The sequence below is a fragment of the Sus scrofa genome, chromosome 8, assembly GCF_000003025.6.
Source record: "Sus scrofa isolate TJ Tabasco breed Duroc chromosome 8, Sscrofa11.1, whole genome shotgun sequence".
Lineage (NCBI taxonomy): Eukaryota > Metazoa > Chordata > Mammalia > Artiodactyla > Suidae > Sus > Sus scrofa.
In genome coordinates, this window is record NC_010450.4 from 30,280,161 (window position 1) to 30,296,743 (window position 16,583).

The 16,583-nt window shown below is 44.5% G+C and overlaps 1 protein-coding gene across 3 annotated transcripts in view; it reads right to left on the minus strand.

The window, feature by feature from the left end:
* Positions 9,264-16,583, minus strand: part of TMEM156 (transmembrane protein 156) — a 53,210-nt gene continuing 45,890 nt past the window's right edge. For 2 of the 3 annotated variants that reach the window (XR_002346603.1, XM_003128922.4), the window contains exons 6-7: positions 12,403-12,508; positions 9,264-9,859 (exon numbers count right to left, since the gene is read on the minus strand). Coding sequence is in view for 2 of the 3 variants with exons in the window: in XM_003128922.4 (XP_003128970.2) it covers positions 9,847-9,859; positions 12,403-12,508 (119 nt within the window). In the remaining variant the exon portion in view is untranslated. The remainder of the gene's footprint in view (positions 9,860-12,402; positions 12,509-16,583) is intronic. The other variant, XM_013978595.2, reaches the window with a different exon arrangement.

Here is a 16,583-nt window from a genome sequence, read left to right on the forward strand (position 1 = left end):
CTTCTCATTGTTCCTGTGAACTGGCATAATAGCTACTGAAGGGTAGAAGAATATGCCACTCCGATATATGACCGTAGGGGTTCGGGGCATGCCAATCCCCAAACAGGCTGTTTTGGTATGTTGAGTACTTTGAATTGTAGGTGTGTTGGAGAATTAAAATGACTCTGGCTCGGGTCCTCAGGGTCAGAAGATGAGACACATGAACACGGGGAGATCTCGACAAAGCTCTTTGCTTCTGCTGAAGGGCTCGGGTACTCAAAAAGCACACGTGCAAGAGGGAAGACCCCCTCTCTATCCCTAGCAGGTGGTATACCTTTCCCCTTGCCCTTGGTCAGGTCAGGGTGCACATTCTTCTCCTTTGGCTCATTTGAAACAAATTGTTACTGGGAGAAGAGGGAAAGAGGGGGGTGGAGGAGGGCATCTCAGACGAAGCAGGAACAAAATGGAGTAACCAAGACTTCCTTGGAGAGAAAAGACCTATGTCAATTTTCACAGGTGCTTGAAAGACAACAGATACAGAGGGAGTGTTTCTCTGAATTCCCCTTATCTGCCTGAAGACAGATCCTTCAAAAGGAACTCAGTGTCATAGATTCCGCCCCCCCCCCGCCCCCGCCCAACTCCAGGAATCTTCCCCAGGGAAGGTGACTCTTAACACATAAGACTGGGAGTCAACACCACCCCCAGACATTCTTTGTCACAAACTATCACACCTCCCACCTATTCTTCTAAGGGTCCGTTCATCTTTCCAAAAAAATCATTTACTCTCCCCCTAAGAGGCCAACATCTCCTGCCCCTTGCCCTATCAAGATGGCATTGAAGTCTGAATTCTAAGCCTCCTCTTTGAGTTGCTCATTTTTCCCTGGGCATCACCAGTGCATACGTGATGTCACTTGTTAATAAATTTCTGATTATTTTTCTCTTGTTAATCTGCCTTTTATTACAGGCGTCTCAGGTAAGAACTCCGAAGAATGGGGGGGGGGATCATTTTTCCTCTCCTGCGATACCAGCCTGGTGTCAGTGCAGGTCCTGGCCCCCCTCTAATCCCCCATGATGGTAGTGTCAGCACAGACTCGCCAAGTGCAAATCTGGTTATTCCTCTGATTGAAACCTTCACTGGCTGAACCCCAGAATTTGGGAAAATACCCAAATAGGCCCTTTATAGTCTGGTCCCTGCCTACCTTTTTAGGTACCTTCATCAATTCCTCATCAACTCATGGGTAAAACCCACAGAGATCCTTGTAGTTTGCGCCTTTGTGCCAAGCTCCCTCTCAGCTCTGTAGAGTAGCAGTTTAACTTGTGCAGCTGCTGCTAGGCATTGATTGGCGTTCATGAGGGAACCATATAAATAGAGGACTCCAACAGTATTGATAATGTCATAGACCAATGCATTCCTAAAATCAGCAGAGCATCATTAGCTTAAATTGTGCTTTATTTAAATTTGTCTTTGACTGGATTTTTTAAAATCTGGCTATAGTATAACCCCACAAGAGGGATGACATTTTCTCCAGTGTCTCAATCTTCCCTTAGTGCAATGATTCAAAAAATGATATCCAAGGATAATTGGAAATGAAAAAAAAAAAAAAGAATTTTCCTGAGCAGTGTATTAACCATTAATAAATCTTTTTTATTCGACTGTAGGGACTTCCCTGGAGTTCCCGTCATGGCACATTGGAAATGAATCTGACTAGGAACCATGAGGTTTCGGGTTCGATCCCTGGCCTCGCTCAGTGGGTTAAGGATGCAGCGATGCCTTGAGCTGTGGTGTAGGTTACAGATGCAGCTCAGATCTGGCCGTTGCTGGGCTGTGGTGTAAGACGGCAGCTGTAGCTCTGATTCAACCCCTGGCCTGGGAACCTCCATATGCCACGGGTGTGGCCCTACAAAGCAAAACAAAACAAACAAAAAAAACCCCATAGAACTGTAGGGACTTCCCAAACCTTATAGTTTCTTATTTTGCAGTGGAACTCACCAAAAGGGGGATTGAAGGTGCAGCTTCTCCCCAGGTTGAACAGGGAAGCCTACATCTGGAGCACCAACCTACAGCTACCTCCAGGCCCGTTCCTCTGAATGCAGCCTGGCTTCCCTCGCTTCCAACAACCTTGTGTGTAATAAATCATTCTTTCAGTTGTAAAGTAGCGTTGCAGGTCTGCCTGCTAAATCTTTAATTGGCTAAGCAGTTACAAGCTCAAATTATAGAGTGTGAAAAATATCGCAATAGATCACAGTATTGTCAGATTTCCCCTGCAGAACCCTGACATTCTCAAGCTTAACAAAGCCCATCTCTCTCCCACATTAATTACTGCAATGTCCTTGGAAGAGAAAAGCATGGTTGTTATTATTTGCAGAGACTTAGCTTCTGTGTTCTGCATGTCAGGAATCTGAGTGTGTGTGTGTGTGTGTGTGTGTGTGTGTGTACGCGCGCGCGTGCGTGTTTTAGAGGACACATGATCTTATATTAGGACCCTCCCCCTTTTCTGTACACAATGGCCCAAATGCCTTTATATGTGTTCCTTCTATCCTAGCCAACTTCTCCTTTAAGACTCAGACTGTGTCCCCTCCTCCAGGAAGTCTTCCCTCACTTCTGTCTTCCTCCTTGATTTAGGTGCCCCTTGTCTGGGCTTCCACAGCTCTCCATTCATGAGGTCCCCAAACACTTACTGGGCGATTTCTCTGCCAGACACCAGTACTTGGTACAGGTACTCAGACCCTAACTTGTTTAGGGCACAGTTCAGCCAACCTGGGTTTCCGGGGAGAGGAGAACTCTATGCCCTGGGCTCATACGACCAGTTCCCGAGGGAGGCAGGAAACCATCCCCTCCTCTTCTCACCTTGTGCTCCTCCATCATGGCCCATGCCATGCACACCAGCTGAAGTTCTAGAATACAGCCTGGCCGAGGTCTGTCTCTGATGACATTTCTGGCACGAAAACATGCCATTGAAAGAGATCTATTTTGCTCACATTGATCTAATTATTCTGTTTTTTTAAAAAAGCAACAATTACTACTGAATAATGAACTTTTCTTCTAGTCGTAGTCTATTATTGAGATAGCTGGAATAAAATAGACGATTTTTAAAACACCCTTTTTATCTACTGAGTTTTCCACTCTGAATAAAGGATACTGGAAGAAAAAAAAAAAACACCTCACTGTGATGTATGAGGTAATCATTAAACACTGCTGATCTGTTTTGACATAGTGGAACTTTGTTGTGATAAATTGCTTAAAAATAAAACGTGCATTGTCCGTGTGCCAAAATAGGAAGGCGAATGGAAATGATTTCCTGTTTCTCTGTAACAAATTTCAAGAAGAAAAATGTGTTTTGAACCCAGTAAGCAGAAAGGGACTTTCCAGGTTCTTAGTTCACAGCCTTTTCTCATCAATGTTTTGGATGTTTTTGCATCGTAATTAATGTTTTCACCACAGGGGCTCATGAGATGAGTTGAAAGAAGTTACCTATTCAACAACTTACTTCTGATCCAGTTTTATGAGCATCCAGAGCAAAACGCATCATTCTGCTCAGTTCTTCTCACAACCACCCCCATAACTGAGTTCCTTAGGTGGACTTTGTTACATGGAGAGAGACAAGAAAAGCATGTGTTCTGTGGAAGACCCTGCTGTAGTGTTTATAAGTGTACCCTCCAAGCGTTATTGGGACACAGAGATTCATGCTACAGAACCTCCTGCTAGAAGTGTTTATGAAAAGGTGTTGAACAATCTTCTTTTCCAAAGCCAGTGAATCTACTTTTACCTGCATCAAGCGATTCCATGATTAAGATGCAACAGAGCAGAGGCTTAAGGGCATGGATTTGAATCCAAACCACCTGGGTTCAAATCTTAACTCTGCCACTTAAATCTGTGTGTCCTTGAGTAAGTGTCTTAACCTCTCTTCACCTTAATTTCATCACTGAAAAATTGGGATGCTGATCAGAGTATTCGCCTTCTTGTATTTTGAGATAAAATGAATTAACTAATACATTCTCGGTATTTTAAGCACCTCATTAGCACTATGATTGTTAAGCCCCTTCCCACCTCCTACCCCACGATTGAGCTGTTTTGGCGGCTGCTGTAAGAGCTGTGATTGCCCAAAGGCAACTGAAAAAAAAACCAAGCAGATATATACCCTTTAGTGTGAGCGGAGGAAGGCGCTCCCCAAATGCACACAGCTAGGAACTCGAGTTAAAAATGGTAGATAATCACTTTCAGAACCCAAGCCCATACATATGTTTCCCTAGAGCAAACCACTTCCTCTCCAAACATGAATTTCAAGGGAAAAATAAACATTCATAGATAGCTGGAAAGAATGAGGGCTCCATATAAGGATACAAACTGATGCCTGTCTTTTACCGGATGCCAAATCCCTGAAAGGATTATCTCTGAAACAGGTTTTTAACTACACAAAGTCATTTGTCAGTATGGGGGGTGAGGGGAAATGATTTCAAAGTCACTATTCTATATTAAGCCTGAGAGAGAGAGAGACAGGAGAAAGGCAGGCGGTGGTTTATAGTCAAAAGGAATTAAAATAAAAAGCAGACTGCACTTCCCTGGGCGAGGGAGACCTCGTCTTCTTCCCAGTTCTGTCACTGACAAGCTCTTCATGTGACCTTGGGTGAAACCCTCAACCTCTGGGAGCTTCAATTCCTTCAGCCGTCAAATGCGGGCATTGCCCAGATGATCTGTAAGAGTTCTGTGACTTTATGACCTAAAGTAGATGTTAGATGCTGTATCTAGTGGGCAACAGAGACCGACTCTGGAAACGTAAGCAGGAAAGGATTTTTTTCAAGGATGACAGTGGTAGCTCACAGAACCAAACAGAAGGTTGGAGGACCAGGCTTGGAACCCAGGCGGTGTGGTTGCAGGTGGGGAGTAGGAGGATATTGGGGCGTCTAAAAGCAAGAATGACTCAGCTTAGCTGCTGGGATGAAGAAGATCAAACCATTTTTTTCCCCACCCCCATGTCCTATACACCTAAGTGGGTCAAATTGGTCTAGCTGGGGTCCTATGACACTTGCCCACTCAGCTGATGGGCAAGAAACCTTGATGTACCATCTCACCAAGACATCACTCCACGGATGAGAGGTAATTCCCGAGAGGGAAGTGGCACAGGGCCACGCAAGGAAGGCGATGGTGACCACACGGCTAATGTGGTGTTTGCCTTTGTAACGTCACACACTGGTAATCACTTTTCTGTGTGGAAATAGATGGGCTATTTTCACAGTCCATCTGAAAACAGACATATCTTTAGAGGGAGATAATGGCCCCACCACGACACTGTGGTCTCTCATCGTGAAATGCTGGGCAATGATGTGTGCTGGATGAACAGCCTTAGATGCCTCAAGAGATTGTTCTGGGGTGGGGAAGAAACCCAGCCTGTGTTTTATTTTCAGTTTCTTTCTGCGCATCTCCTGGGAATTGAGGAGGAATATTCGCAGAGACTCCTAACAATCGGTTCCTCTTCTTCCATGTTTACGGAGCCCTGCTCTCATTCTGATGGTCAGTTCCATTCACCTCCTTAAGAACGAGGCAAATCTGGATTCTCCTAAACTAGTCATGATGATCCCAAACCCTCTATCATTGATAGGTTTTGGGGGGTGCTGTTGTCTGGGATCCAATTCTTTTTTTTTTTTTTTTTTTTTGTCTTTTTGCCATTTCTTGGGCTGCTCCCATGGCATATGGAGGTTCCCAGGCTAGGGTTCGAATCAGAGCTAGTAGCCACCGGCCTACACCAGAGCCATAGCAACATGGTATCTGAGCCGCATCTGCAACCTACCCCACAGCTCACGGCAACGCCGGATCCTTAACCCACTGAGCAAGGGCAGGGATCAAACCTGCAACCTCATGGTTCCTAGTCAGATTTGTTAACCACTGAGCCACGACGGGAAGGAACTCCTGTCTGGGATCCAATTCTACATGCTCTGATATGAGGAGAAATCTTTTGGGGGGGGGGGATTCTTTCTTTTTCTTTTTTCTTTTCTTTTCTTTTTTTTTTTTTTTTTTTGCTTTTTAGGGCCACACCCATGGCATATGGACGTTCCCAGGCTAGGGGTCAAATCAGAGCTACAGCTGCCGGCCTACACCACAGCCACAGCAATGCCAGATCCAAGCCACGTCTGCGACCTACACCACAGCTCACGGCAACACCGGATCCTTAATCCACTGAGCGAGGCCAGGGATCCAACCCGAATCCTCATGGATCCTAGTTGGGTTGTTTCCGCTACCACAGCAGGAACTCCAGGAGTGGGCTTCTTACAACTGTTTCTTTACTCTTAAAAAGACATTTGATGTAAGAATGTGATGATGTCTGGTGCTGTAGCCCCACTACTTAAAAAAATCTCTTCTTGAAACCGTAAGAGGGGAAGCCTGAAGACAAAAGCCAACAAGTTGAAGATGGCAGAGAGGAAAGAAAGAACCTGGGTGCTCCATGGAGTGAGGGCTTGAGTTCACTAACTCGGGAACCACCCTATTCAGAATTTCTATTAGGTAAGACAGTAAATTTTCTTATCATTTACATCATTTTGACTTGGGCCTGCTATTATGACTATGACTTTTTTGTCTTTTTAGGGCCGCACCCGCGGCATATGGAGGTTCCCAAGCTAGGGGTCGAATTGGAGCTGTAGCCTGTGGCCTACACCACAGCCACAGCAATGCTGGATCCGAGCCGCGTCTGCAACCTACACCACAGCTCACGGCAACACCGGATCCTTAACCCACTGAGCCAGGCCAGGAATCAAACCTGCATCCTCATGGATACTAGTCAGATTTGCTTCTGAGCCATGACGGGAACTCCAAGGCCTGCTATTATTTGCAGATGAAAGTATCTCAATGGAAAACCCACAAAGTACCTCAACTGATAGGCTGAAGGGAATCCTCTGGAAAATGAAAGTTCTAGAAACCCAAGCAAGCAGCTTTAAGTCTGGGAAATACTGTTTTCCCCAAAAAGAGATCCAGAGAGTTGCCCTCTTTGTCTCTCCTCTCCTCCTTCCCCTACCCCACCCTCCCCTCCATGCCTGCATCAAATCATTGCCAGGCACCACCAATTCTCCCTGGGTAGCCCCTCCCTCTTTCTACCAGTCTAATCCCCCCCATGTCCACTCAGTGACTGAATGTTTGCAGCGGCCTCCCGCCCTGGTGCTGTGTTACCTCTCAGCCCTGCCGTCTACTCGGGAATTCCTTTGCATGGAGTGCCAGGGGCCCCGCTACTCTGCAGGATGAGGAGGTCCAGGAGGTGAGTGTGGGTCACAGCCAGGAAAGGAAGCCTGTGGGGAGGGCCCGGACATACACGAAGCTACAAGTCATAGGGTGGGGCGCCAGATGGGTCAAGGCCAGATTTGGAATCAGTTGAAGTACAGGATGTGCTAAAAGCCAGGCTCAGTGGTGTAGACTGGAAGCCAGGAATCACACCAGGCCCCCTAGGAACACAGGTTCATTTTTACTGGAACCAGGTGGGTGGGGAGGCAGGCAGAACGGCCAGGCTGAGAGAGACATGCAAGACCAGCAACCCCATGGCAGTTTCAGTCAGAAGCCTCCTTCAAGAGCAGGTTCCCCCAGTTTCCTTGCACTCCCAGAGGTGAAGGTGCTATTGCTCCTGGTCGGAGCCCCTTTTCTCAGTATCCCGTCCAAACATCCTGTGCCTTTTGTCCCATCTCAACCCCACAGAGCGAGTCCCGGAAGCAGCACTGGCTTTGCAGACCAATGGACCTCAACTGAAGCCAAATGTTGGCAGGCAAGTTGGTGAGCTTCCCTTGGCCTCTGCTTCCTCAGGGGCAGTGACACCTCTCTTGAGAGAAGTTGTGAAAAAGAAATGAGGAGTTCCTATCGTGGCTCAATGGTTAACAAACCTGACTAGTATCCATGAGGACTCGGATTCAATCCCTGACCCTGCTCGGTGGGTTAAGGATCTGGCATTGCCATGAGCTGCGATGTAGGTTGCCGACTCAGCTCAGATCCCACATTGCTGTGGCTGTGGCATAGGCTGGTGGCTGCAGCTCCAATTGGACCCCTAGCCTGGGAACCTCCATATGCCACGGGAGCAGCCCTAAAAAGACAAAAGACGAAAAAAGAGAGAGAGAGAGGGAGGGAGGAAGGAAGGAAGGCAGGACGGAGGAAAGTATTCATGGCATGTGCCTGATGTGTTAGGGGCTCAATAAGGAGATCTCCATCTAACGAATATTTATTAAGCACCGACTGTAAACCGAGCATTTTACCAGCTGCTAGGAAATACTGTGGTGAGCAGAACCAATCCAGAGAGAGAGGAGAGAGACAGACGTTAACTAGTAACCATGAAAATAATTGTAAATGACAGATTTGGAAAGGACTATGAGGGTTGAGAGAGCGTAGACTTGGTAGATTTGACTTATCCCCAGAGAGCAGGAAAAGCCATCTTCCAGACCCTGCCCCAAAGAGGCCTTGCTGAGAAGTTGCCCAATGACCCCCAACTGGAAATGACCCTCTTGGCCTGTGAACTCCCAGCAGGAGTGTGGAGCCTGTAAATGACCCTTAGGCCTAGTATCGCAACTGGTGGCATACACGGCCTGTCTCCTCCACCACATCGTCATAAGCTACTTGTGGGCAGGCAGCAGGCCATCGATGGCTTCCCATGCTTCACAGATTCTTTTACAGTCTATTCATTTAATTTTAAAAAAGTGAACTTAGCTTCTAAAAGCTGCCGTGATGTAACAGAACTTGAAGCTTCATGGATGCCTTTTGTAAGCCAAGTTCCCATTGACTTCCAAGTCATTTGTCAGAGCATAACAGGTGATATGCAAGGAAACAACAATTTGGCTTCTCAGAAGTTGCAGCATGTCCATATCTCAAGACAGTGTGACCCCTCTAACTTCCTGAAGTAGCCCAGACCCGAACCTGACTCACCTATTAATCAGGGATACACAAATAAGAAAAAGTGAGGCTAGTAGAATTTGTTCGCCAGAACTTCAATCCCTTAACTTTACGATTAGAATCTGTTTGTGAACTAAAAAAAAAAAAGTGTGCTACAAAAACCTCTGTGTGCTAAAACAGTCATTCCTGTTAGGTTGCTTAATATTAAATTTGACCTGTCGTTACACTGAAAACCTACTGAAATCTGAAAATCTACTCGGGTAAGCAATTTTAACCATGTAAGTTAGAAGTTCCACCTTAATTTTCTGAAGGTATGTTTCTATTTTTCAGTATTAAGAACTGCCCTCTTGTCTATATGTAATTTTACTGTAATTACTCTAACTGATTATTCCTGACATCAGTGATAGCTATAAAAAGATGACAGCCAAAAGAATCAGAAGAAACAGTGTATTAGATTTAAATATTCAAGTATTTCACTTAAATTCATTTCATTTTGGTATCTTTGAAGTTTTTAAACAGCCCAGTGCCAAAAACAAGGCAAGATTTACAGATGCAAACAAATGTATAAACAAATAACCCAGGTCCTCTTAAACAGTTTGCTGAAAAGCAACAACCCATCTGTGTAGGAACAACCATCAAATCAGGATCTGAAATGGAGGAGGGGCAGTGAGAGGATTTTCATCCTCAATCTTGTTTTTGGTTCCTCAAAATCAAAATCAAAGGGCCCTTATAAGCTGTATAATGATGGATAAACAACAGAGTGAGTATTTGCTTGCTGTTTCCATGGGTTTCATCAGCTTGTTTTCCATGACTCATAACAGCTTCCTGAAAAAAACACGTTGCTTTGATCTCCTGGGTCAAATGAGTGCTTCTTGCATTCGCTTCCATCAACCAGTTGACTTTCCTACAGGTTCCTACTGTCCCATCCTCACCTGGACCAAATATTTACCAGTTAACTCACTCCTAAAATTATGAGTCCTCTTCAAAAGGGTTCCATCCAGATTGGCCAGCGAGGTTCATAAGGACAGTCTGAAGATTTAAAAAGGGCAAATATTATTCACACAAAAAGGTTGTTAACCTGAAAATGATTCGTGGAAAACCAATTTAAAACCGTTTATTAAAACCGTCTTATAAGAACACCAAAAACCTTCCCAAAGTCTCCAATTAAGGGTTCTTGCCAAGCCTTTGTTATGCAATGGAGCCTCCTTTGTGTCTCCAAGAAAACAGTGTTATTAGTGGTAATAAACTTCTCAGCCTGGGATCCAGGAAACCTGCGGTTTCATCCAGCCTCTGCCACCACAATTTTTTGGCTTATTTTCCACTTCTATAAAGTAAAATGAAAGGGCTCACACAAGTTTCTTTTGGTTATGAGAGTCCATGAGTCTAACAGAGAGACACAGAAGTTGGGATCTCTCCATCCACTCAACAGATATTTACCGGACATCCATTAAATGCCAGGCAACGCGTCCTTTGAACAAGGGGTCTCCCCTTATGCTCCCCAAGTTCCTTGTGAGAGCCTCTATCATGTTACTTGACACTCGGCTGGAATTAGGGATTCCCTGATCGGATTCCTCCACTGCACACTATTTTTGCAACTGAGCAGCAGAATTCTTGACACACAGGAGGTGCTCAAGAAGCTTTTGGTGGTGTTCCCATCAAGACTCAGCGGGGGGAGTTCCCGTCGTGGCGCAGTGGTTAACGAATCCGACTAGGAACCATGAGGTTGCGGGTTCGGTCCCTGCCCTTGCTCAGTGGGTTAAGGATCCGGCGTTGCCGTGAGCTGTGGTGTAGGTTGCAGACGCGGCTCGGATCCCGCGTTGCTGTGGCTCTGGCGTAGGCTGGTGGCTACAGCTCCGATTCAACCCCTAGCCTGGGAACCTCCATATGCCACGGGAGCGGCCCAAGAAATAGCAACAACAACAACAACAAAAGACAACAAAAGACAAAAGACAAAAAAAAAATAAAAAATAAAAAAAAAAAGACTCAGCGGGAACATCTGACTAGGATCCACGAACATGCGAGTTGGATCCCTGGCCTCACTCCATGGGTTAAGGATCCAGCATTGCCATGAGCTGCGGTATAGGTCTCAGACATGGCTCAGATCCGTGTGGCTGTGGCATAGGCCGGCACCTGTGGCTCCAATGTGTCCCCTCGCCTGGGAATTTCCATATGCTGTGAACTCGGCCCTGAAAAGAAAAAAAAAAAAAGTATTTGTTGAGTGAACAGAGGTGAGCTCTTCAGGTAAAAGGTTGAGCATCCTAGAATGAGGACCACAATGAGGCGTATCAAGCATAAGAGTCAGTATTGTTTCATTAAAACAATTACGTGATAGATTCCCCCTGGGAATGTCTGAGCCAACGGCAGGGTCTGATGGCACCAAGATCAAGCACAAAGACCTGCCTCTCTCCAGTCCTACAACAAAGGTATTCTTAGCACTTGTTTCCAGTTTGCGGTACTGAACCACCTACGCTGGATCCCTTCCGCGGCCTCTCCAGATCTGCTCTCCCCATTCATCCACCTTGCTCAGCGCTCTGGGAGGCCAGCGTATATGAACTGTCTCAGTCTAGCTCACGTCCTCTGGGTCTGGCTGGGTTTGGGGAGAAAAGGAGAGCAGCCTCGTTAAGATATTGATTCTCTCTCCTCAGGACCACTCCAGGCTGTTGTGTCCATGAGCAGACCACAGTCCCCGCAGCCCTTCCCACATACTCCTTCTGTGTGTGTACATGTGTGCCTGTGTCTGCCTCTGCCTCTGTCTCTCTGAGTTCCTGGTCCCTTTAATCTTAGGGACAGTAGCAACACCCAACTCCTATTGATCGTAGGGTGCTGCATGGTCTGTTTTTGGTTTTTCCACATCCTGACTCAAGAGGCCCTTTGTGAAACTCTCCCCAAATTATTCAGTGTGAGTAAAGCATTGGCTTCCTGTCAGAACCTTTGAGTGACAACTACCCAAGTGTTATGATCTAGTCTATCACCAAGCACAATAAATGCTAGTTCTTTTCCCTGTTATAATTTTATACCGCCCTACAGTGTTATCAACAGTGCCTTTAACTAAATAGCTACTTAATAAGTATTTGTGGAACAAAAGACAAAATTTCTAAGACATTTCTTTCACAGTTTTGGATTCAAACACATGGAAATCAATGTGCATTAATCTAGATTATCCAATATGAAATTCAGAGAAATTTTTAAAATTTCGGTCGTCGAGGGTGAGTGAGGAATTCCCCTTTACAAAATTACATTCCCTCTTTTCTGATGCTCCCAAGAAAACAGTGATTAGCCGGCCGGACTTATGACTCCGCCCAAGGAAACAGTGCTAAGGGCTGAGCTGACATCTCAGGGCACATGTTGTTCAACAGACTAAGACATTAGTTTACTGGTCCTTCCCAGACCATGGAGGAAATAGTGATTTTATTTCATGCCATCTAATTCCTATGAACTGATTTTGCAAGGTCATCGCTTTCTGTCTCCCACACCCAGATGGAAATGCAGTTTGGGATAAACTATACCTCCTTGGATCTACTCACTTTTATAATGAATAGTCAACGTGTCAATAAAGCTGAAGCATCACTCACCGTGTATATTGATCTTGCTGATGTACCACAGAAGTAACTTCTAGCTCTGGTATTGGAGGAAGCACATCCTTGACCTGAGCCAAAGGCAGCCTCTTCGTGGTCTCTGCTGTTTAAGAAAGAGAGCTGTGTAGTCAATAGCAATGAAAAAGCAGCCACACTGGAGTTCCGGTGGTGGTGCCGTGGAAACAAATCCAACTAGGAACCATGAGGTTGCGGGTTCGATCCCTGGCCTCGCTCAGTGGATTAAGGATCTGGCGTTGCTGTGAGCTGCAGTGTAGGTTGCAGACTCAGCTCAGATCCTGCTGTGGCTCTGGTGTAAGCCGGCAGCTGTAGCTCTGATTCAACCCCTAGCCTGGGAACCTCCATAAGCCTCAGGTGTGGCCCTAAAAGGCAAAAGAAAAAAAAAAAAGCCACCATACTACATTCTAATATAATAAGAAAACCATGTTCTTCATCTAAACAGGATTTTGGCAACTGCCGCCACTCACTAAATTTCCTGCTTGCAACTCTCATACTTTTAACCCATTTCCCTTAACTCTGTAACTTTCCTTTCATTCCTCTTCCACCACTCACAGAGCACAAGACCTGAAGTATAGTTGGGAAGGAATAAAGAAACTTAAAGTACAGTGTCAAATAGCAAGAAAAGAACTTAGGTTTAGAAAGTGCAAACATTTCCTTCTATCGCTTATGTTTGAAATATATATAACTTCTTGGTATTCCATAGTCTGAATGTATCATCATGTCTTTAAACAGCCTCCTGTTTAGATGGTGTCTAATCTTTTGATCTCGCAAACACACTAGCAATCAACATTGTACATATGCCATTTCTCTCCTTTGTGAGTAAGTCTATGGGATAAATTCTTAGAAATAGAATAGCTGGCTTGAAGGCTTGTGCTCTTGTAACTTTGGTAGTGGTTTATGTAGTATTGTAATTACCTATCATAGAAGTTGCATCAATTTCACCTCTCATTTATCTCAGTAAAGTGGGAGAGTACCTATTGCCTCTTGGCATAGAGTGTGACGTCAAACTTCCAGATTCCTGCAAATCTGATAGATGAAAATGCCATCTTAGGGGAGATTTAATTTTCGTTTCTACCCGAATGTAAGCTCCAGGAGAGCAGAAATCTCTATTTGACATGTTTTGCTGCTGTGTCTCCTACATCCAGATGGCCAGTATTATTGGCACGTAGTAGACACCAAAAACAAATTTTTTTGGAAAGAATTTAGTCTGAGTGAGACCAAACATCCTTTCATATGTTTAAGAGATATTTGTATTTCCTTTTCTAGAAACAGTCCATTCTTATCCTTTACCCGTTTGCCTACTGGGTTATGATCTTTTCTTCATCAATTATTAGAAGCTCCTTCTATACCAGGGAAAGCTGCTAACCTACGATGAAGTGCAAATAATTTTCCCCAATCGTTTTTGCTGTGTACATTCTTTTCCTCATGGTTAAATTTATGAGCATTTTAGCTGAGTTTTGTGTCATGATTAGGAAAGCTGATTTTGTACAGCAGAAATTGGCACAAATTGTAAATCAACTGTCCTTTAATAAAAATGCTTAATTAAAAAAAAGAAAAGCTGGTTTTGCAGTTATACCATTGGTGCTTTAATTACTTTTGTAGTTTCATGTTTTCATTAAAATCATTGATCTGTTTGCAATTTATGCTAGTATTAGTGTAAATTTTTTTCCTAGATGATCATTCTGTTGTCCCAACATCATTCAATCAGTAATTCTTTGTTTTCCTACTGATTTGATATGCCATTTTCATCATTTACTAAAGTCCCAAACTTTCTAATGTTTCATGATATTTTTATCTAGTTATGTATAAGTACCATAACGGAATTTATACTTCTCTTTATCCTTTACGTCAATTTTTCCTATTATTGACAGGTTTTTTTGGGGTGTGTGTGTGGCTTTTTGTTGTTGTTGTTGTTTTAGGGCTGCACCAGTGGCATATGGAATTTCCCAGGCTAGGGGTCTAAACGGAGCTACAGCTGCCAGCCTACACCACAGCCACAGCAATGCAGGATCCGAGCCGCGTCTGCGACCTGCACCACAGCTCAAGGCAATGTGAGATCCTTAACCCACTGATCGAGGCCAGGGATCAAACCCACATCCTTGTGGATACTAGTCAGGTTCGTCACTGCTGCACCACAATGGGAATTCCAGACAGTTTATTTTTCATCGGGATACTGAAATGAATTTGTTTATTGATTTAGGGGAAAAAAGTCATCTTTTTATAGTCTGCCTCCTTTCAGGAAGATGATATCTCATTGCTTTTGTTCAAGTCATTTAAAAAAAGGGTTTTTTTGTGGCTTGGCAGATGGAAGTTCCCAAGCCAGGGGTTGAATCCGAGCTGAAGTTGCAGCAATGCTGGATCATTTAACCCACTGCACTAAGCCAGGGATCGAACCCACATCTCTGCAGCAACCCAAGATGCTGCAGTTGGAGTCTTAACCCCCCCATACTACAGTGGGAACTCCTGTTCAAGTCGTTTTTATATCTCACAGGAGCATTTTTATTTAAAAAAAAATAAAGATTTTTTTTTCCATGATAGCTGGTTTACAGTGTTCTGTCGATTTTCTACTGTACAGCAAGGTAACCCATATATATATATTCTTTTTTTCACATTACCTTCCATCATGAGTGACTGTAGTTCCCAGTGCTATACAGCAGGAAGGAGCATTTTTCTATGTTTTCTTCTGAGAGATCTTACACATTTCTTATTAAGTTTATTCCTAATTACTTTTTTTTTGCAGTTGTTTTAAATGCAGTATATCTTCTAACTGGGTGTTGTTTAAATATATAAATGCTATTTGACTTTTTTTTTTTTTTGCCGTTTCTTGAGCCGCTCCCTCAGCATATGGAGGTTCCCAGGCTAGGGGTCTAATTGGAGCTGTAGCCACCGGCCTACACCAGAGCCACAACCACAGCAATGCGGGATCCAAGCCGCGTCTGCAACCTACACCACAGCTCACGGCAACATCAGATCCTTAACCCACTGAGCAAGGCCAGGGATTGAACCCGCAACCTCATGATTCCTAGTCGGATTTGTTAACCACTGCGCCACGACGGGAACTCCTGTGATTTTTGTCTTTTTAAACCTGTACTTCTCAAAGGTGGTTGTGGGAGGCAGAATTCTAAGACAGCCCCCAAGATTCCCACCCCTAGTGCCCTTCCCCACGCCCCTGTAATTCCCTTCCCTTGAGCATGGGCAGGGCTGTAAAGAGGTTCACATGCCTGTGATTAGTTTGCATGAAGAGGAAGAGTTTTGCAGGTGTAACTAACATCTGACTGAAGGAGGTGAAAGTCCTTAGTAGACAGACTGAGCCCTCCCTGAGGTCAGAGAGGATCTCTCACTGGGCTCAAAGAAGCAAACTGCCAGGTCTGACCTGTCCATGGAAAGGGTCACGTAGCAAGGGTCTGCGGGTGGCCTCTAGGACCCAAGGGTGGCGTCTGGCAGAGAGCCAGTTAAGAAGCCAGGCCCTTCGGTCTGCAGCCTCAAAGAGTGAATTCTGCCAACAACCTCAAGGAACTTAGAAAGAAAGCCTTGAAAGGAGAACACGCGACAGCCCGCATCTTGACTGCAGGCTTGTGGTCCCTGAGATCCAGCAAAGCTGTACCCAAATTTCTGACCCATAGAAACCGTGAGATATTAAAAGTTTTCTGCCACTAAGTTTGTAGTAATTCGTTGCACAGATCAATAGATCCTCAGACTGAAAATCACAAGCGGCAGTCATTTAAAATGCAGGTTCTAGGACCCTGCCTCAGATCTATTGAATTACTATCTCCCTTCTTAAAGGCCCAGGAGCCTCGGAGGGTTGATTCTGATGCACGTTTAAAGCTTCAGAATGAACTTATCATGCAAATAATTGTTGAGATGTTTTTCACAAAGCCTCTTATAACTTACAGAATTTGCAATTTGGAGATGATTCTCTTTAAAGGTTAAAACCTCAAAAGAGCCTAGTCACGAAACCAAATCATTATCAAAGAAAATTAACAGAGCTTTTTCAGTTGGAAAGCCAGATTTCTCATCATTTGCTCATTCATTTGGTTTGCTGATGTTTTATAGTGTGGTAGAACCATAATTCAAAAAGCTATTCTCTATCAAAATGATGGCTAGTCCAAAATAACTCTCTAGTGGAACATTATCTTCTATTTCTCCTCGCATCCAAAGTC